The following is a 20,732-nucleotide window of genomic DNA, read 5'->3' on the forward strand; positions in this document are numbered from 1 at the left end:
TTTGTTTGTTTGTTTGCTTGCTTTTTGCTGGAAACCTTGATTCTCCTCCAGGATGGCCCCTGCACGGACTGGACTCTATTCTCCTGGTACAGCTCCCTCTTCTGGGGGACTCTGTTACAATCGGATGGCGCCCCAGCCCTAATTCCTGTGCGAGGAAGCAGTCTCCTCAAAATTCCATCATAGAGGGAAGACGTGGGCTCTGAGACACATAAAGTAAAGCCAGCCTCACAAAGGGCCTCACAAAGCTGGACGCGGTGCACTCAGGAGGCAGAGGCAGGCAGGTCTCTGTGAGTTCGAGGCCAGCCTGGTGAACAGAGCGAGTCCAGGACAGCCGGGGCTACACAGAGAAACCCTGTCTCGAAAACCAAACCGAAACAAAAAGCTCACACACGTCCTGGGCCCATCCCAAGGTGGTTCACGTATTTAAACAATCCACCAGGTGATTGGAGGTCACCACACTCCTGCAAGGAACCCTGTACTTCAGTAAGCTCCCTGGTTCACCGCGTCTGACTTCACAGCAGTCCCTGTGTGTAGGTGGGTGTGCGCAAGGATGTCGGGAGCCACCTGCGCCTTCACTCTCTGCCTTACACCCTTGAGACAGAGCCTCTAGTAGAACCCAGAGCTGGGCTGGCTGCTGGCAAGCCCCAAGCAATCCGTTGGTCTCCGCCCCTCCGCACACTCCCTAGAGCAAAGGTTGCGCGCGTCAGGTCCTCACGCTTGAGCAGCAAGCACTGAGCCATCATCGCCCTGCTCCTGGGAGCTGCTTTGACAGTGCTGTTTCCGGGGAAAAATTAATGTCACCCTGTGTTAGAGCAACAATACTGCAAAATGGCCTCATGTGGAAAGAGACGCTTTCCAGAGCAAGACAGTACAGCCCTGCCGTCCTAGCAGGCGAGAGGCTGAGGCAGGGGGATCACAAGTTCAAGACAAACCAGTGTGTGGCGGCCTAAAGTTTAGCGTTGTGGTGGCTGGCGCAGGTACCGCCCTCGTAGACTGTCAGGTGAAGGCTTGCTCCACAGGGAGTGGCACAGTTGGGAGGCGGGGCACTTTTCTGGCGGAAGTGCGTCACGGTGGGGCGGGCCCTGAGGGCCCCTATGCTCAAGCTCCGCCCAGTGTGGCCCACAGGTCCCTTCCGGCTGCCTGGGATCAAGATGTAGAGCCCTGGGCTCCTTCTGCAGCTCCTGTCCGACCCCGCCCTGCTTCCCACCGTGGTGGTGAAGGACTAAACCTCTGAACTGTAAGCCGGTTAAGTGTTCTCCTTGGTAATTGCTGCCGAGCTCATGGTGCCTCTTCTCGGCACAGAAACCCTCATTCCCGTAATCCCAGCGCTGGGGGTCTCTGTGGGTCCGAGGCCGGCCAGGGCTACACGGAGAGACCCTGGGGGCTGAGGGGCGGGGCCTCTCCCTGCGTCGGGAGTGAAGGGGACGGAGTGTGGAGACGGTCTCACTTTGTAGACCAGGCTGGCCTTGAACTCAAGAGATCTGTCTGACTCCGCCTACCGGATGCTGGGATTAAAAGTGTGCGCAACGACTCTTGGCTCGACTAGTTTTTACGTTTTCACATTTATTTATGTTTTGTGTGTGTGTGTTTGTGTGCACCCGCATATGCCACAGTTGCAAGTGTGGAGGTCAGAGGACGACTCGCAGGAGTTGGCCCTCTGCCACCATGTGGGTGCCCGGCTTCACACTCTGGTGGTCAGGCTAGGCAGGGACAAGGCACTGGCTGACCAGCCTGCCCATTTTTATGAAGATTTTATTTTTATCCATTTCAATTATGTGCCCACATAGACGTGTGTGTGTGTGTGTGGATGGGTGTGGCAGGGAGTTTATGTGTGTATAGGTGTGTGTATGAATGTGTGGGGGTGTGTATAGGAATGTGTGTATGGGTGTGGGGGTATGTGTTTGTATGGGGGTGGGGGTGTGAATGTGTGTGTGTGTGCAGTGCCCAGGGATGTCAGAGGCACGGCTTCCTCTCTGCGCACTGAGCCATCCCCGCAGCCCTGCACGTTAGCACTTAAGCACACTCACGGGTCCACCGCAAGCGTTCGTCCGAGGTGCTCTCATCTTCCCAAGCTGAGCCTGTGCCCCGGAAACACAGCCTTCTCCAGCCATCACCCAAGGCTCTGCTTAGGTTGAGGCCCCAAGTGTGTGTGGTGTGCATGAGTGTGTGTGTGTGTGTAGTGTTTGTGTCTGTCTGTATGTTTGTGTATATGTGTATTTGAATATGTGTATGTGTATATGTATGTGTCTCTGTATATGTGATTGTATGTGTATCTGTGTATATGTGTTTGTATGTATGATTATATAGTGTGTATGTGTGTGAGTGTGTGTGTATACATGCCATGATGTGTACAGCACCCTGTAGAAAGCATCTTTCCCCACCTGTCACCCCAGAGGCCCTCTGTCCCGAGTGGCGCATTTCACCCTGCCCGATGTTCCCGGGCTCACTCGTGCAGCCGCTTCTCCCAGAACGTCCCTTTGAGTTTGGTAATATCCTGCTGGTTTGATTTACCATTTTCTGTTCACGTCTGCCAGTGGATGGTGTCTTAGTCTGTTCTGTGTGGCTGTCGCTGAATACCTGAGAGTAACCGATTTACAAGAGAGGCTGAGGCAGGGCAATTGTGAGTTTGAAGCCAGTCTAGATGTTTACATAGTGAGAGCTTGTCTAAAGAAGGAAACAAATGAATAAAAAAGGGGAGCGGGGAATATGCCTTGTGGATGTATGCAAAAATAAGAGCATGGCGCAGCAGCATCTTCCAGGGCCTCCTCCTGGGCCATGGGGCGTTCCACATTGAGACACAGTGACAGGGTGACTGCCAAAGAGAGCTTGCTTTGATAGCAAAGTCACCCCCAGCCAGGCACCGTGAAACATCCAGTGATCCTGGCATCCAGGAGGCTAAGCATGAGGGTGACAACTCAGGGCTAGCCTGAGCAATTGAGTGAGGCTGTGTCCCAGAAAGTAGAGGGGTGGGGTGTGGCTCAGTGGTAGAGCCCCTGCCTAGAATTCCCCAGTGAGGGGCTGGGGTGTGGTTCAGTGGTAGAGCACCTGCCTAGAATCCCCCAGTGAGGGGCTGGGGTGTGGCTCAGTGGTAGAGCACCTGCCTAGAAACCCCCAGTGAGGGAGTGGGATAAGAAAGAGGGAATCAGCTCCACCCTGTTGTGTCTGATGCTATAGAATGCAACACACACACACACACACACACAGTCGACCAAAAATAATAAAAATAAATAGGACAGTCAAGCATTGTGCTGCATGCCTTTAATCCAAGCACTTGGGAGGCAGAGGCAGGTGGATCTCATGAGTTCGAGGTAAGCCTGATCTTCAGGGCAGACAAGGCTACACAGAGAAACACTGTCATGAAAAACCAAAATAATTGAATAAAACAGGCTGAACGGGTGACTTAGCAGTTTCTTAGCTCTTGCAGAGGACCTGAGTTCCATTCCCAACTCATGCTTCAGACAGCTCACAGATCCCTGTAATTCCAGATCCAGGGGTCTTGCTTTAGGGAGCTCCTGCACTGACTCAGTACACGTATCTATGCACAAAAACACATATACACATTGTTAAAATAGAATAAAACATTTGCTCTGATAACAAATGGGCAGAGACAGAAAACAGCAAGCTCCTAAACAAATACTGATAATTTTTCAGGCATGATAGCACATGCCTTTAATCCTAGCACAGAGTCAATGGGATCTCTGATTGGAGGCCAGCCTGCTCTACACAGTGAGACCCTGTATTTCAATCCTTCAATCAGCAAATATACCAGTAGCCATTAGCTTCAGAGAGTAGGTGATTAATTTTTTATTTGTACCTAGAGGAATGTATTTCAGACATGGCTATTTTTAAAAGGACATTTTTTCGTTGTATTTTATGTGCATGAGCATTCGTCTGCAGAGTCAGAAGAGAGTTACTTACTAATGGGTGTGAGCTACTTCGTGGGTGCTGAAAACCAAACCTGGATCCCCTGGTGCTCTCCACCGCTGAGCCATCTCTACAGTCCTAGATACAGTCTTTAAAAAAGAAATCACTGTGTGAGTGTGTGTGAGCGTGTGTGTGTGCGCGCGCGCACACGTGTGTGAGTGAATGTGGAGGACAGACGGCAGCCTCTGGGGTGAGTCCCTGACTTCCACTTTGTCCGAGGCAGGGCCTCTCCTGGGTCCCTGCTGTGTCCACCAGGCCAGCTGCTTCACCAGTTTCCGGGGGTTCTCCTGCCTCTGCCGCCCATCTTCCCGTCAGAGTGGTGATAGTTCAGACCCTCTGCCCTGTCCAACCTGACAGCTGTCCGGGCAATCCAGACTCGAACTGAGGCCCTTACACTTGCTTAACCCTTCATCTACTGAGCCTGTGATCTCTTCTTTTTATTAAGTGTCTGTGTGTTTGGTTTCCCTGTGTAGCCCTGGCTGTAGCCCTGGACTCACTGGGTAGACCGGGCTGGCCCTGAGTTCACAGGGATCTGACTGGCTCTGCCTCCCAGAACGCTGGCATTACAGGCATGCACCACCGTGCCCAGCAATAAGTGTGATTTTTAAACTGTTGAAAGGCTGGAGAGGTGGCTTATCGGTTTCAAGTCCAGTTCCCAGCGACCACAGTGGAGCGTCCCATCACTGCCTGAAACTCTCCCTCCAAGGGATTGACGACCCCTTCTGGCCTCTGCAAATACTGAATTCAGCATTAGTGCGCGTAATAAGTCAATTTTCAAGTCAAATCAAATTTTACAATAAAAATAAATTATTTTAAAATGAGTTACAGAAGTTGGGCCTGGTGCAGTATCTTGCCATATTCCCTTGAGCTATGTAAGCAGGAGGATCAAGAGTTCAAAGCCATGCCCAGTAGTGGTGATCCCAGTAGAGGCAGGCAGATCTCTTGAGTTTGACACCAGCCTGGTCTACAAAGTGAGTTCCAGGGCAGCCAAGGCTACACAGAGAAACCCTGTCACAAAAACAACAACAGCAAATCAAAACAAAAAAAAAAAAAAGAGTTCATAGACAGTCTAAGCTACATAGTTAATTTGGGTCTAGCCTGGGATACATGAGACAGGTCTTCAAATAAAAGGTGGGGAGGGGTCTGTGTATGTCTCTCAGTGGCAGAGCACTTGCCTACGCTGAGTTTGAGACCAGGTCTAGGGAGTGAGTTCCAGGACAGCCAGGGCTACACAGAGAAACCCTGTCTTAAAAATGACCTTTTAACTACAAAGTCCAGACCCCCTGGGGTATGAATGGGTCTAGAACACAGCTCTCCCTGGCTGTCAAGTCACTCAGTTTCCCTTCCTATTGGCCCCTTTCCCTGCAGATGTCGGTTTCCTCTGGTCAGTGTAGGACCTGGTCAAGCTCAGGTTGACAGCAAGGAAGGGGCGGGGAGGCCCTGGAATCACACTGGGAGAGTCAGTCCTGAAAGGAGTAACCCCGGGCAGAAGGAGCCAGCGCTCTGCCTAAGGCAGGGACTGACCTGCAGACCGGGAGGCAGGAGGGTCGCCATGGTCATCTCCAGGAGGCCACCTCTGTCTCAGGATGTGTCCAGGGGACAAGTCCAGAATACCAGGACTCTTCTCCCTTCCGCTTCCTCCCCTTCGTCCTCCTCCTCTTTCTGCCCCTCCCTTCTCCTCACCATTCTCTATTTTTGCTTCTTCTCTTCATTCTCACCCTCCTCCTCTTCTTCCTCCCTTCCTTCTCCCTCCTCCCCTCCCCTTCCTCTCCCTCCTCTTCAGTCTCCTTTTCCTCTTCCCCGCCTCCCTTTCCTTCTCCCTCCTTCCTTCCCTCCACACTCCACCAGGTCACAGTTTTAATTCTTTCTTTAATTCCAGACTTGATAAAATGCCCTTCCTGAGCCGGCTGTGGTGGTGCACACCTGAAATCCCAGCACTCAGGAGGCAGAGGCAGGCAGATCTCTGTGAGTTCGAGGCCAGCCTGGTCTACAGAGTGAGTCCAGGATAGCCAAGGCTACACAGAGAAACCCTGTCTTAGAAAACAAAAACAAAAAAAAAAAAAAAAACCTTTCCTATGGGGTTAAAGGGATGGCTCAGTGATCAAGAGCACTAGCTGTTCCTCCAGAGGACCCAGGTTCGAGTCCCAGCCCCCTCATGGCAGCTCACCACCACATGTAACTCCAGATCCTGGAGATCTGTTGCCCCGATGCTCTCCTTTGACCTCAGACGGGTACAGGCATGTGGTGCAGACTCACACTCAGGTGCACGCACGCGCGCGCACGCACACAGGATTATATAAGTAGATATTTCTAAATGCTCTCCCCTGGCAACCAGACCAGCCTTCCCAGCAAGTCTTATGAGCCAACAGACCTGCCCACAGTGGTCACCCAGTGTCCTTTTCCTCAGTGTCAGTGTGCGCTCCACACGCCCTTATAACCAGGAACAGGGCGTGACTCCCAGAGCAGGTCATGAGGGGCAGCCAGGCTCAGCCGGGGCTGGCTTCCACCCTGGGACCCAGAGCCAGCAGGAAGAAGTTGGCAGGCTGAGACCCCCTGGGTCTGGGGGAGCTGTGCAGCAGGGAGGGGTCCCAGAGGAGTCCCGACTGACAGCACCCGGGCGAGCCAGCACAGGAAGGGCTCCCTGAAGCTAGCTGGAGCCTATTGCGGCCCAGGCTACACACAGTGGCCCCGCTGCTTCTGGGCGTTCGTTCCGTGTGTCCCTGGCTAAGCCGCCCTTGCCGGCAGGTACTGAATAGATGACTTAGCAAGAGGTGGGTGCGGTGGCACACGCCTGCCATTCCAGCACTTGAGACAGGAGGAGGGGAAGACAAGGTCATCCTCAGCCTGGGCCAGCCTGGGCTACCAAGAACCAGTCAAAAAAGGAAAGGAAAGCAAGGGCATGGAGGCTCGCACCCTTAGTTCCAGTACGAGGGGGCAGAGGCAGCTCTCTGCCAGCTTAAGCCAACCTGGTCTCCTTAGCAAGTTCTAGGCCAGGCTGGCCCACACAGAAAGTGCCTGTCTCCAAAGGAAAAGGAAAGAATGACAGGCGAGCCCCAGGCTCTCAGACCCACCTCTCCAAGGAGAACAAGAACAGACATGACAGGGACATCCACCCAGGACAATGAGAAGTCAGATTAGCCCCTGGGGAGGGGTGGGGGAAGGAGGACACCGGGGAGACAGGCACAGAGAGGGCCGCACAGCACCAGCTCCATCACTGATCAAGCTTCCGGCCTCCTCGCAATGCACCCTGGGCCTGGGGGACCCCAGAGGGGCAGCCCAAGCTACAGGGAGCCAGGAGAAATCCCCTACCTGTGACATTTGCCAAGGCCACAGCCACCAGTCACCAGCCAATGCAATACTAGCTGCCCCTTCTAACCCTGTGCATCCCAAATTTGCCCCCATCCCCCTTCTCTGCTTCCCGCACTGCACATCAGCTAAGTCCAGATCCACCCTCAGCTCACCCAGCCCTCTTTCCTCACCCACAAAAGAGAGGACCGACGAGGCAATGGCTCAGGGACTTCGGTGGGTGGGAATGGACACCCACAAACTTCCCTTCTCCCCTTCCCCCATAAACGTGAGGGTTCTGAAAGGAAGGAAGGGGCTGGAGAGACGGCTCAGAGGTTAAGAACACTGGCTGTTCTAAAGGTCCTGAGTTCAATGTCCAGCGACCACATGGTGGCTCATAACCATCTATAGTGAGATCTGGTGCCCTCTTCTGGCTTGCAGGTGTACATGCAGGCAGAGTACTATATACATAATAAATAAAATCAAAGAAAGAGAGAAGGCTGAGGGGCTGGGAGCTTGTGTTGCTCTTTCAGAGGACTGGAGTTTGGTTTCAGGTACCCATCTCTCGGCTCAGAAGCACCTTAGCTCAGTTTCTCTTAGGGTAAGAAGGATGACAGAAGGACCCAGCCTGCTCAGGATGTAGATTGTGAGACTATATTAGTTACTTTCTCAGGGCTACGCCCAAACACCTGACAAAATTAACTTGCCTGAAAAAAAAAGGTACAGACCTCGGTGGCTAGAAGGGCAGGAGAGAGTTCGTGGTAGTGTAGGGTAGACGCACACGGCTCTCACTACACAACAAAACAGCCCAGGGAGTGGCTGCCAGCTCTGCCCCGCTTCCCCAAGAATCGTCTTTCCCAACAGTGCCCCAGCCGAGGACCAAGTGTTCCAACACAGGCGCCTGTGGGGCACACTTCAGACCCGACCCTGACGGAGGAGACAGTCTGAATGCCCTGGGGCCAGTGCTCAACCCCCAGCTCCTTACTGCTTAGTAACCTCGGGGAGGGAGAGGCCTCTGGTGTCTGTAAATTTCACAGACTCCCTGAGATTTGTGAGTTGTATTTTCCCGAGCCCCAAGGAGCCTCCCTCCCTAGTAGAAGGTTTCAGTTGGGTGGGGGGGAGCTCCACTCCAGTCTCCCTCCAACACAGAGCTCCTCCAAGACTGACCAGAAGTACTGATTTCTACGGCCTGGTGGGGCTGAGTCCCCGCTGCTCACTTGGGCAGCCAGAGTTCAAGGCTATAAGCAGATGTGTCTGGTGAGGCAGCTTCCTGGCTTGCAAATATTTCATCTCTTTGTACATTCACAGTGCTGAGGTCACACTGACCTCAGGGCCGCTGGCCTAGCTTTCCTGCCCCAGGCCCAAAGCACTCAACTTGTGAGCCAGCAAGGGCCTGTCTTTCAAGTTCCTGTGTCTCCTCTGCTTAACGAACTCCTATTCATCCTTGGAAACCCTACCATGATGGGCTGGAATCCTCTGAAATGAAAGCCAAAATAAGTATTCCTTAAGTTACCAGGCATTTTGTCGCAGCAGTGCAGAGGACCTCACTATCCTTCTGGATTTTAGGATGTCAGCTTTTGGAGGGGACACAACATTGCCCAGCCCTTTGTTCTGTCGCCACCCTTTCCCATGGAAAAGCCCAGCAGAGTTCAGTGAATATCCATTCAGCGAAGGAAGTGACAGTCACTTGGTAGGGTTTTCAGGGATGAATAGGAGTTCGTTCGGCAGCCAAGACTCAGAAGAACGTTTCGATCCGAAGGGACAACTCCTGGCTCACTGGATGCTGGACTGGGGGACGGCGGCTGCATAGAAGCCAGTTGCACCATCAGACAGCAGTGGCTCAGAGCAGCATCACAGCGCTGCGTGCGCAGCCTTGGGAGAACCAGGGCCCCCAACCTCTGCCCGTGGGAGCTTGGATAATGTAGGCATCAGCTTCCCTTCACAGCTGGCTGGCGTGATCAGTATTCACGCAAACGCCTCTATTTACATTTTTGTTAACGTGAAGGAAGTATTGGCGGATGCTTTCGGCTCTCTTCCGTCAACAGCCACATCTTCAAGGTACCAACTGGCAGCTCGTTTCACAGCTGTGCTGTGGGGACCCCTGAGAGGTCAGCTCTGGCAGGAGGGGGCGGGAAGCATTGTTGATCGAGGGGACCCCGGTAAGAAGCAACGACTTTGCCAGGAGATAAATCCTGCCGAAGTCCTTCCCCGTGGAGTGTCCGCCCAGCCTTTTCATCTGAATGGTGTGGTGTGGTGTGGTGTGGCGGGGGGACTTGGGCTCACCAGTGCCCCCTGAAGGCCTTCCAGGAAAGGCATGTGGAGGTATCTGACCTTTGAAGGGATTCACCCAAACCTGAGTTTGCCTGGAGTGCAGCTTCCCCTGATCCTGGGATGTGCCTTGGTTCTGAGAACATGGCCCCCAAATCCTTTGACAGGTCCTGCTGTCCATCCTGACGAGGTGGAGACGGGAAAGGCCAAGCTCGTTCTCAGCTACACTATGGTGGAGTTACATGCCACACGTAAGACCTTGTGTAGAAAATGAAAAGCAGAGCAGTAAAATAAGGGCTCCCTGAATACAACATGTTACTGCATCCATTTGTTTGGTAACTAAGGGCGTTACTAGGTGACTAACATACATCACAGACAGCTGTTGAAAGGAAATCTGGGGCTGGGTGCTGTCACACACCCTTAATCCCAGTACTCTGCAGGCAGAGGCAGGTGGATCTCTTAGTTCTAGGCCAGCCTGGTCTACAGAGTGAGTTCCAGGACAGCCAGGGCTACACAGAGAAACCCTGTCTGGAAAAAACAAACAAAACACCAAGACAGTCCAAGCTTTGCAGCCTGCACCAGGCCAGCCCTAGGCACAGTTTCCCAAAGGCATCAGACTCCATAGATTCATCCATCCCACCTTGAACCCTGTGGGTGTCAGTTCTCCGCAGCGGTGGAAGGAATGTTTCACTCCCTGCTGTCCTGGGCTGTGTTCTCAATGGCGGATTGTCCCCAGGCCGATGTAGCTTTAGCAGTCTGGGATGATCCCTCTTAGAACACACACACCCGAGCCTGAGGGAGAGGGACCCCAGAGCCCCCAACCATCTTTGCAACTCCTCTGGATTCTGCAGGCTTTGGTGACATCTGCTGGCCACTTGCCCCATCTCTATGGCAACCACAGAAGAGGCTCCCAGCACCTCCGTGAAGCTGAGACAGGGAGGGGTTGCCTAGGTGGTCTGTAGGAGAGAGAGCAGGGCGACGGTTCCAACGGCAGGCCTGTCCCGGGACAGCGTCCTGTGTCTGCTCCCCGCTGCCCTGATTCTCTACAATAAAAAGGTGGACACTCCAGAGGGGCTCAGTTGATAAACTGCTTAACGCGCACAAGTCCTGGTTGGGTCCCCGGCACGCCCATAAACCATGCACAGTGATGCAACCCCTGGTTCCCAGACTTGGGAAGTAGAGGCAAGAGGATTAGAAGTTCAAGGTCATCCTACATAGTGAGTTTAAGGCCAGCCTGGGCTACTTGAGACCCTACCTAAAAGCCATCCCAGAGAGACTGCCTTCAGAGCAGCACCCAGCTAGTTCTGAACCTGCTCGGTCGCCCCTGTGAGTCTTGGGGGTGAGAATTGGCAGAGGCTGAAGCCCTGCATCCCCGCTGCCTGTCCTAAGTTCACCTGTGGCCTCGCCACCTCCACCAGGGCCTGGACCACCCCACCCACACCTGACAGTCTGAGAGATTCTGACAGCTGGAGAGGGCCCTCCTCTTTGGCCCGCCACACCCTCGGGGTGGTCTAGCCACCCACCCAGCAGCATGATGGGTAAAAACTTTGTGAGTACAGGTGATGGCCCCCAAAGTCCCAGCCTGAGCTGGTCACAGAAGATACTGCCAACAGGGGAAAGAGGGTCCAGGACGGGCTGTCCGCTCAATTCTGCACAGCTCTGCACTGTACCCATCTTTCCCCTAGGGACACCTAGGGACATCTAGATAGGACCACGTAAATAGTGACCATGTCACTCCAGAGGGACCCAGTGGCTGGCAGGGAGCCGAGTACCCTGCCAGAGAGACCCAGGGGCTGGCAGGGGGCCGAGTACTGAGCCACACCCCAGACTAACTTGCTCATCTTTCTTCCTTCTCCCTTCCATCACTGCCTTGCTGTCTCTGTTTCTCTCTAACTGTTTCTCTCTTTCTCTGTCTCTTTATCTCTCAGTCTGTGCCACCATAGCTCTCTGCCCAGGACCATGAAGAGTCAACAGAATGAGCATATGTCCTGGGCTCTAACTTGGCACAGCCCTGGGCCCTCAGGCATTGTTAGTTGAAGACACAGGCCAGAAGCAGGCATGGAAACCTCATACCTCTTCTTGGCATCAGGTCTACCATACCTGGTCCTCACAGCCTGGTCTGGCCACAGCCCCTGACTAGCACAGGCAGAAACAGGGCCAGACCTAAGTGAGACTAGGGAGTTGTAGTGGCTTGAGGGGCTGGTCCCGCTGCTGTTTGGGCCGCCAGCCTGTCTCCTGGCTCTGCCCCATCCATCTCCATGAAGACCTCAGTGCTCTCTCTCTCTCTTTCTCTCTCTCTCTCTTGTTTTTCTAAGACAGGGTTTCTCTGTGTAGCCTTGGCTGTTCCAAACTCACTTTGTAGACCAGGCTGGCCTTGAACTCACAGAGATGGGCCTGCTCTGCCTCCCTGAGTGCTGGGATTAAAGGCTGGTGCCACTTCACCTGGAAAGACCTCAGCTCTTTGTGTCTTGGGGAAGCCTCCAGAGTCCATGCCAACACAAAACACAGGAAACCCGAACAAAGCATCCAGAAAGAGGCGGGACCTGGCCTTGGCTGCATCTCTCTCTGCTGAGACTGTCCTGAGACTGGGTCTCACTGGTCTGAAGCTCACCAGTGAGTCTAGGCTGGCAGGCCTCCAGTCTCCAAGCACACAAAGCCATGCCCAGCTCTTTCAGATAGTTCCAGGATGAAGCTCAAGTCTTCTTCATGCAGGACTTTGCAGCCTGAGCCACCTCCCCAGACCTTGGCTGGCCCCCTCAGCCTCCAGCTCTGGCCTCGTCCTTGTCACTCAAGTGCATAACACTCTCCCCTCCCCTGCACAGTGCACACAGCGGGTTCCACCCTGTCACACTGCTTGACTCTCTTCTAGACCACTCACTCCCAGGAATGGGGCCAGCGCCTTGCTCTGCAGGCCTGGGAGGTTCCTGCGGGGACCTTGCAGGAGGACAAGAATGGCATGCAGCTTAACACGCAGCCGAAGAGGAAGGTTTGAGGGCTTGCTGTTAAAAGGACAAATGTTCTTTTTTAAAAATATTTATGAGCCTGGCGTGGTGGCTCACGCCTGTGATCCCAGCACTCAGGGAGGCAGAGGCAGGTGGATGTCTGAGTTTGAGCCCAGCCTGGTCCAGCCAAGGCTACACAGAGAAACCCTGTCTCAAACAAACAAAAAGAAAGAAAGAAAATAGAATGGTGAGTGCCAGGGGCTGGGGAGAGAGGAAGAGCCATGTTTAATAGGGACAGGGTTAGAGTTTGGGAAGCAGAAACTGAAAGTAAATGGTTTTGAGTGTTTGCCACAGTTGCCTGAAATGCACTTGACTAGTTAAAGTATGAAAACTATATGGTACTGGGTATAGTGGTGCACACCATTAATCCCAGCACTTGGGAGGCAGAGGCAGGTGGATCTCTGTGAGGTGGAGGCCATCCTGGTCTGTATAGTGAGTTCTAGGACAGCCAGGGCTACACAATGAGACCCTGCCTCAAGACAAACAAACAGGAAACAAAACACAAAAGACTGCATGGTGTGTGTTCCACAGTGTTTAAAAAGGTTAAAGGCTGGAGGCTTCGCACAGCTGTGAAGTACTTGCTCAGCATTCCTCAGTAAGACACAGTGGGTGTGGCTCAGTGGTGGAGCCCCTGCCTAGAATCCCCCAGTGAGGGGCTGGGGTGTGGCTCAGTGGTAGAGCCCCTGCCTAGAATCCCCCAGTGAGGGGCTGAGGTGTGGCTCAGTGGTAGAGCACCTGCCTAGAATCCCCCAGTGAGGGGCTGGGGTGTGGCTCAGTGGTAGAGCCCCTGCCTAGAATCCTCCAGTGATGGAGCTCTGTCTAGTGTACATGAGGCCCTGGGTTCTTTCCCTGGTACAGAGATAAAAAATTATGTACATGGGAGCCAGAAGAATAGTCTTTTCCAAGGAAAAGCCCCCAAATTAGTTATACAATACTAAATGATAAGCCCTGAAATCATATACATACAAGTAATATTATTCCAACTGAACACACACACACACACATACTCACACATATCTCACAACAACTTAAGAAGCTGAGGCCATGAATTTGAGAGAGAACAAGGGGAGTGTACCAGAAAAGGAAGGGCTGGAAGGAAGACAGAGGAAGGGGAAAATGATGCAATTGTACTCTAATTTCAAAATTTTAAAAATGAAGTATATTTTCTGCATGGATCAGATAGTCTCATGTTTCCATGTGACAGATAAAGAGACTTGTGGGGGAAAACAAGGTTTCAGGAAGGAAGATAAGCGGTATCGTTCAATCTCCTGCGGTGGCTGATGCACGGCTGCTGTCCACAGCGCCTGAGGAGGCCGCAGCGCGGCCCTGTCTCCCAGAAGCCCTCGGAATGACCTCATGGGTTTAAGAGCCTCCTCTTGTTTTGTTTGGCTTTGCTTTTGTGCTTTTTTTTGGGGGGGAGGGGGGAGCTTCATCTAGTTCAGGCAAACCTCACTGCATAGCTGAGGGTGACCTTGAACTCCTAATCCTCCTGTCTACCTCCTGCCTCGTGGAATTACAGGTCTGCACTAACCCGCTTGGCCTTCCGGCCCCTTCCTGTCACTTTCCATAGAGCAGGAGTTTTGGCCAGCTGGGCGGCAAGGGTGATGAAGCCCTGTCTGCTGTGGGGCGGCCAGCTCTGAGGTCTCCCTGCGAGGGACAGTCTCATCTCTAATCTGAGACAGAGCTTTCGGGTCTAGGTTTTGCTCCAATCTTCTTAAGCCACACGCCCATCGCGTGAGGATTAGCCTGCTCATCTTCAGAGCCACTTAGCCGCTGACCTCTGCGACCCAAAGCAGTGCAAAGAGGGACATGTTGCCTCTGCCTGACTGGCCCTCTTCCCAGGAGAACCTGCGTCCCCCCCAGGGTGTGGGGAACCTCGGCTTGCTGTGCACACAGAATCTACTCTCTGCTGTGAACTGGCCTGTGTTCTGGGCAGCTACTGTGTGCTTGGTTTCTGCATTAGTCAGGGTTCTCTAGAGGAACATTTACATATGGGATTTATTATCATGGCTCACAGCCCCTGGTCCAGCTAGTCCAGCAATGGCTGCCAATGAATAGAGGGTCCAAGGACCCAGTCTACAAGGCTGAGTGTCTCAACTGGTCTTCGGTATGCGCTGGAGTACCAAAGAAGTCGGCTCCAGTGCCAGGGAAGGAATGGACTTGGCAGCGAGGGCAAGAGCAAGCTGGGAAGGAGAGCTGGCTTCCTTCTCCCCTGTCCTCTGTCCAGGCTGCCACAGGAGGTGTGCACAGCTGGGTTAAAGGTGTGTCTTTCCACTTCCAAAGATCCAGAAGAGAAGTGGGTCCTCCCAGGGCTGGAGGGATGACTCAGAGGCTAAGAGCACTGGCTGCCCTTCCGGAGGTCCCGAGTTCAGCTCCCAGCAGCGACGTGGTGGCTCACAAGGAGCTGTAATGTGATCTAATGCCCTCTTCTGGCCTGCAGGCACATATGCAGACAGCACATATGCTGTGTACATAATAAATAAATAAATAAATAAATAAATAAATAGAAGAAGAAGTGGTTCGGAGGAGGAGGAGAAATCCACCACAGGTGTGCCCAGCCATTAGGGGCTGGTTCAGTCCAGGTGTGGCCACAATGACAACCAAGCCTAACCATCACAGCACCTATTGTACGCCGAGGGCCTGTTGCATCCCAGTGTCCCCAGTGTCTCTTTGGTGCTAAGTGCCTACTGTGTGCTGGGTGCCCACTCCGTGCTGAGCACCTAATGAGGGCTTGTGTGCTGCATGCACCACACTGCCCCTCTGTTTCCTCCCGGGGGCGCTCATGGCCATCCGTTAAGTGGGATGGGGGGAGGGAGACGGGGGGGGGAATATGAGGTCTGAGGAAGAACAAAGCTTGCCCCAATATGGGCACCCAAATACAGTTTGGAGGGGTTGAGGAAGCTGCTTAGGGCCACACAGCAGGACGGTGGGGCCGGCCGGGCTGGGGAGAGGCCGCCCTCGAGCCCTGCGGGGACCAGGTGACACTGGTTCTCTCACTGCTGTGGAGTCACCCTTGTCCCTCCCTTCATCTGCAGGTGAGAGGACACAGGGCGGGGCTTGTAAAGGTGTTGCCTTTGGCCTTTTCTGAGAGGCACAGTCCTGAAGGGGGTGGTTCCTCAGCCTTGAGGAAGATCCCGTTCCGGTTTCCCTCTGCCATGGGGGAGGGAGGGGGCTGACAGCCAGCGGTGGGAGGGGACCCAGAGCTCAGGCGCCTGCCCTGATCCCTGTCAGCTCCCTGGCTTCCTCCATGAGGAGCACCTTGGGGAGCACACAGGTGCTGGTGCAGGGTACCCTCAGTTACTGCTGGGGCACTCTCTCAAGGAGAGCTCTCAGGTTCTGTTGGGGGGGCACCCTTCCTTTGCTTCTCTGTGTAGCCCTGACTGTCCTGGGACTCTGTAGACCAGGCTGGCCTCGAACTCACAGAGGTCTGCCTGCCTCTGCCCCCCCCCCCGAGTGCTGGGATTAAAGTCGTGCACCACCACCGCCGTATTTATTCCCCACCTTTTCCTGCTTGTCCCCCTTCTTCTCCCACTGATCCCCCTCCCTAGTCTTCCCTCCTTGTCCACCTCCATCTTCTCACCGTGCGTGTGTCTGGGTGTGTGAGAGAGAGGGTGGGTAGGATAGTCTCTCTAGGGTTGTTTACAAGGGCATGGGTGGAGGGCTACATCTCCGAAAAACCCTCAGCTCGCCCCCACAACTATGAAGTGTCCGCTGACCCTCAGAAAGGGGTGGGCCCGGCGAGCCCCTCCCCCCCATGACCCGGGTTCCAAGTCTTCATCCCGTGTGTGTGTGTGGGGGGATAACTGTAGCTGCCTTGAGTTCTGGGGGTGGGGGGGGCAGCCACATTAGCCCAAAGTCAGCACCCCACAGCTCTCCTCCCTTCCTCTGGTTCTCCATTCCTTCTGCCCTGCCCTGACTGTGGTGTTCCCTGCGCCTTAGAAGGGACCATGTAAATAACTTTTAGAGTTGAGAACTGTCGAGAGAGGACTAGTCATGGATGGGGTCTCTGCAGTTTCCACTGCCCGCTGCAGAAAGATGCTTCTCAGGGCTGGAGCGATAGCTCAGAGGTTGAGAGCACTTCCAGAGGTCCCGAGTTCAGTTCCCAGCAACCTCACGGTGGCTTACAACCATCTCTAATGAGATCTGCTGCCCTCTTCTGGCATGCAAGTATATATGCAGATAGAGCACTGTATACATAATAAACAAATAAATCATAAAAAAAAAAGATGCTTCTTTGACCACAGCTGACACAGGTGTCCCCCTGGGAACTGTGACAGGGCACACTTTTAGTGGGGAGCATTCTTAGGGAGCACTGTCAGGTACTAGTGGGAGGATTTGAGTCCCAGGAAGCACACTGGGGAGGCACAGAGGTCCTACCAAGTGCCATGGACGAGCACGCTTGAGATCAACTGTTTGAGACAGCTTTTAGGGAGTTTTTTTTGTTTTGTTTTTTTTTTTTTTTGTTTTTTTCAAGACAGAGTTTCTTCATATTTGTAGCCCTGGCTGCACTGGAACTCGCTCTGTAGAGCAGACTGGCCTTGAACTCACAGAGATCCGCCTACCTCTGCCTCTCCAAGTGCTGGGATCACAGGTGTGTGCCACCGCACCCGGCTTCGGGGAGCATTTTTAAGGAGCACTCTTGGGGAGTACTTCAGGAGGCATCCACCTCAGTGCTACTGAGGGGAGCACTCTGGGAGTAATTTCTAGGATTACTAGGATGCTTTCGTGGAAAATCCCCTAGAACCACTGGGGGTACCCTTAGCCTCCAAGTTCTGGTATTCCCGAAGAGCACGCACACTCTTGGGGAGCACCCTTGGGGAATACACACTACTGGGGAGCACTCCCAGGTTCTATGGGGTGCACTCAGGTGGCGCTGGGAAACGGCGTTGGGAGCACTCTCCGACGCCACTGGGAAAGGCCGTGAGGTACTCAAGGGAGGCGTTCAGGGAACAGTCTAGGGAGCCCTCGCCTCAGTTCCTGCCTGCTGCTGCTGGCATTTCTGGCATCAGAAGGCGCTTCTCCAGCGCCCCTCGCCCTCCTGTCCCTGCTGGATCAAAATGGTGCATCACCAACGCGGGGAGGGACAAGCACCCGGGACCACCTGTCCGGGACGCAGGAGCCCCGTCTCATCCCAGTCCTCCAGGCTTCACGGACAGCGATGCCACCCCGCACCCACGGGGAGACCTCCGCATTTGGAGGCCCCGACAGCCCTCAGGTGGACTGCTTAGCCCCATTCTGTTGCCATAGCAACCCGCTCACCCTGAACCTGCTGCCCGGGCCTGGGGCGTCTGCTCTCGGACAGTCCTCTCCCCCACACCTCTGCTCACACCTCTGACCCCCGTTCGCTCCCCAGGGTGAGGCTGAGGAGGGTGGCAAGAGGCTGCGGGGAAGGTCCAAGCACTAGGAACCCCGCCTGTGGAAACTGCCTGGCAGGAGTCTAGAGAGACGACCCCAAGGTTGTGCGCGCTGATTGCTTTCCCCGGACCCACATTCACATTCCAGCACCCGCGCTGTGGCTCAGTCTGTAACTTCCGTCCCAAGGGCTGTGCTGCCCTCTTCTGGCCTCTCTCGGTACTACACACCTAAGGTGACACACCAATTCACATACAAACAAATAAACCTTAATTTAACAGTGTCCCACAGAGCTGGGGAGCTACCTCCACGCCTCAGGCAACGAACATGCAAGCATGAGGACCTGAGTTCAGATCCTCGGGGCCCGAATCGGTGCTGGGAGGCCATGGCAGCATCAAAAGGCAGGGGCAGGGGTCTCTAGCCAGATCAGCGATGCGGCTTTGATTGCGAGGCCGCACCTCAGCGGATAAGGCGGAGGAGAGAGAAAGAGGGGCAATGACTACCAACATCACTTGGGCTTCCGCAGGCCTGTGTACCCACATCGCACACACACAGGTCCACACACAGCAGAGAAACATATCCACGTGCGAGCTACAGACGTGTGCATATGAAAAATAGAAACAGAAAAAAACAAAAAACAAACCCGGTTTGTACAGAAACATTCCAACACAGCCAATTACACACTGCGTGAAGGGGGAAGAGCTAAAGCGCCGGGGGTGCCAGGCTGGTGGGCAGCTTCCCTGAGTCCCTGCGAGCGGGCGGGGTGTGAGGGCGAGGGAGCCGGGGGCCTTCTGGGCAGAGAGCGAGCCAAGTAAATGGCTCCTCCTTTTTCTGGTTTCTGTGAGCTAACACTGTGACTCCAGTCACGCTCAGTCAGAAAACATCAAATGGAAATCTAGCAAACAAACATTCTATAAGTTCGGGGCTTTTTTTCCAGACAGGGTTTCTCTGTGTAGCCCTAGCTGTCCTGGAACTTGCTCTGTAGACCAGGCTGGCCTCAAACTCATAGATCCACCTGCCTCTGCCTCCCAAGTGCTGGGATTAGAGGCTTGTGGCACCACCCTGCCAGTTTGGGGCTTTAAAAAATGTTTTCATTTTAATTTTTCTCAAGATTTTTACTTTCTTCTCTTTTTAAAGATTTGTTTGTTTGTTTTGAGACAGAGTCTCGCTATGTAGCCTTGGCTGGTCTGGAACTATGTATACCAGGCTGGCCTTGAACTCCTGAAGACTCTGCTGGGATTAGAGGCATACACCATCATGACCAGCCAGATGTAATTATTTTTATGTGTAAGCATGTTTTGCCTGTGTGTTAAGTGTGCCATGTGCGGGCAGTGTCCATAGAGGCCAGAAGAGGGCACTGGATCCCCACGGAACTGGAGTTACAGCCACCATGTGGGAATTGAGCCGGGGTCCCCCGGAAGGGCAGTCAGTGTTTTTAACTTAGGAGCCATCTCTCCAGATCCCCTATTTTTCGTTTTTTTTGTGTGTATATGTGTGTGTGTGTGTGTGTGCTCACATGGATGTAGTTTCCTGTGGCAGCCAGAAGAGGGTGCTGGTCTTACAGGTGGCTGGAGGAGCTCTTGACCAGGTGGGAGTCACACCAAACCTCTGAGCTAGGCTTTTTGCATCTTGCTAAGGAATATATCCCAAAGCCGGGAGTTGACGCAGACTCCAAACAGCAAGCAGAGGAGCCGCCAGGAGCCGGATGGGACAGTTTCCAGGTGGAGGGAGGTAAGCCAGGGGCCTGGTGTAGGGGAGGGCGAGCTGTATTTTATGTTATTATAATGTTTAGTGTAGGGGGTATGTCTGTGTCTATGTGGGCACACGCCTGCCACAGAAGATATGTGGAGAGCCAGGCGGTGGTGGCACATGCCTTCAATGCCAGCACAGGGGCCTCAGAGGCCAGCCTGGCCTACAAAGAGAGTTCCAGGACAACCAGAGCTACATAAAGAAGAGAAGCCCTGTCTTGAAAAACCAAACCAAACCAGAATGTGTGTGGGAATTAGAGGACAAAAGAAAACCGTTCTCGCCTTCTACCAGGTGGATCCTGAGGGTCAAACCGAGGTCATCAGGCTTGGCTGCAATCACCTTTAGCTACTAAGCCCTCTCCCTAGCCACCAAGCTGGTTTAAATCTATCTATCTATCATCTATGTATGCATGTATGTGTTGTGACAGGGTCTCAGCCCTGGCTGGCCCAGAGATCCAGCTGTTTCTGCCGCTGGAGTGCTGAAGTTAAAGGCCTGCGCGACCCCACCCTGTTCAAACTCTCCGCCTGCAGGGCCTGAGTGGAGCAGCCAGGAGAAAGGTTAGGGGTGGGAATGGAGGGACCCACACGAGGTGGGAGCCTTGAGCCTCACTCCCTGGTCTGTAAGTCCCCAGCCTGGCAGAATGGCACCCCAGGAGTTGCCACCTGGATGGCCAGGCCCCGGCCTTCCCTGCTGGGCAGCAGACCCCCGCCCCCTGGAAGGGCAGAGCCTCCATCTGAGTCTGTACTGCCAGCTCGCTCGCTGGAAAATCGCCCAAGAGTTGAAAGAGATTTCTTTCCAGCAGACAGCGCTCTGTTGGACGGAGGCTTTATCTTTCCCGTGCAGAGGGAGCGAGCACTGCTCATTTCACTTCCTACAATTAAAAACACCCAAAGCCCTAAATCACACACTGAAAAAACAGGTGGTGCCTTCAGGATTTGTCTGCAGCTTGATAAGGAGACGCTGGTTGCCAGGCAACAGAGCGAGGAGCATTCTGGGGAGAAGGACCCTAGTTCCTTGTAGCTCTGCTGTTCTCGGGAGGAAGACAGCTTCCCAGGGCCTTCCTCCTTCCAGGGGCACTTGAGTTTAGGAAGATGGCAGCGTGTCCCCTGCTCTCAGGAGATGTCTCACTTTGTTTTAAACCTATGTTCGCTC

General features: G+C 53.8%; 1 protein-coding gene across 2 annotated transcripts in view; it reads right to left on the bottom strand.

Annotated features, from left to right (window-relative positions):
- Positions 1–3,243: 3,243 nt before the first annotated feature.
- Positions 3,244–20,732, bottom strand: part of Fbxl18 (F-box and leucine rich repeat protein 18) — a 50,500-nt gene continuing 33,011 nt past the window's right edge. Inside the window, exon 5 of one of the 2 annotated variants that reach the window (XM_060368064.1) lies at positions 3,244–3,535. In XM_060368064.1, the coding sequence (XP_060224047.1) occupies positions 3,523–3,535 (13 nt within the window). In that variant the 3' untranslated portion in view covers positions 3,244–3,522. Of the gene's footprint in view, positions 3,536–3,633; positions 4,014–20,732 lie in introns of those variants that run through there. The other variant, XM_060368063.1, reaches the window with a different exon arrangement.

Source organism: Meriones unguiculatus, chromosome 15 (assembly GCF_030254825.1).
Source record: "Meriones unguiculatus strain TT.TT164.6M chromosome 15, Bangor_MerUng_6.1, whole genome shotgun sequence".
NCBI classification, from domain to species: domain Eukaryota; kingdom Metazoa; phylum Chordata; class Mammalia; order Rodentia; family Muridae; genus Meriones; species Meriones unguiculatus.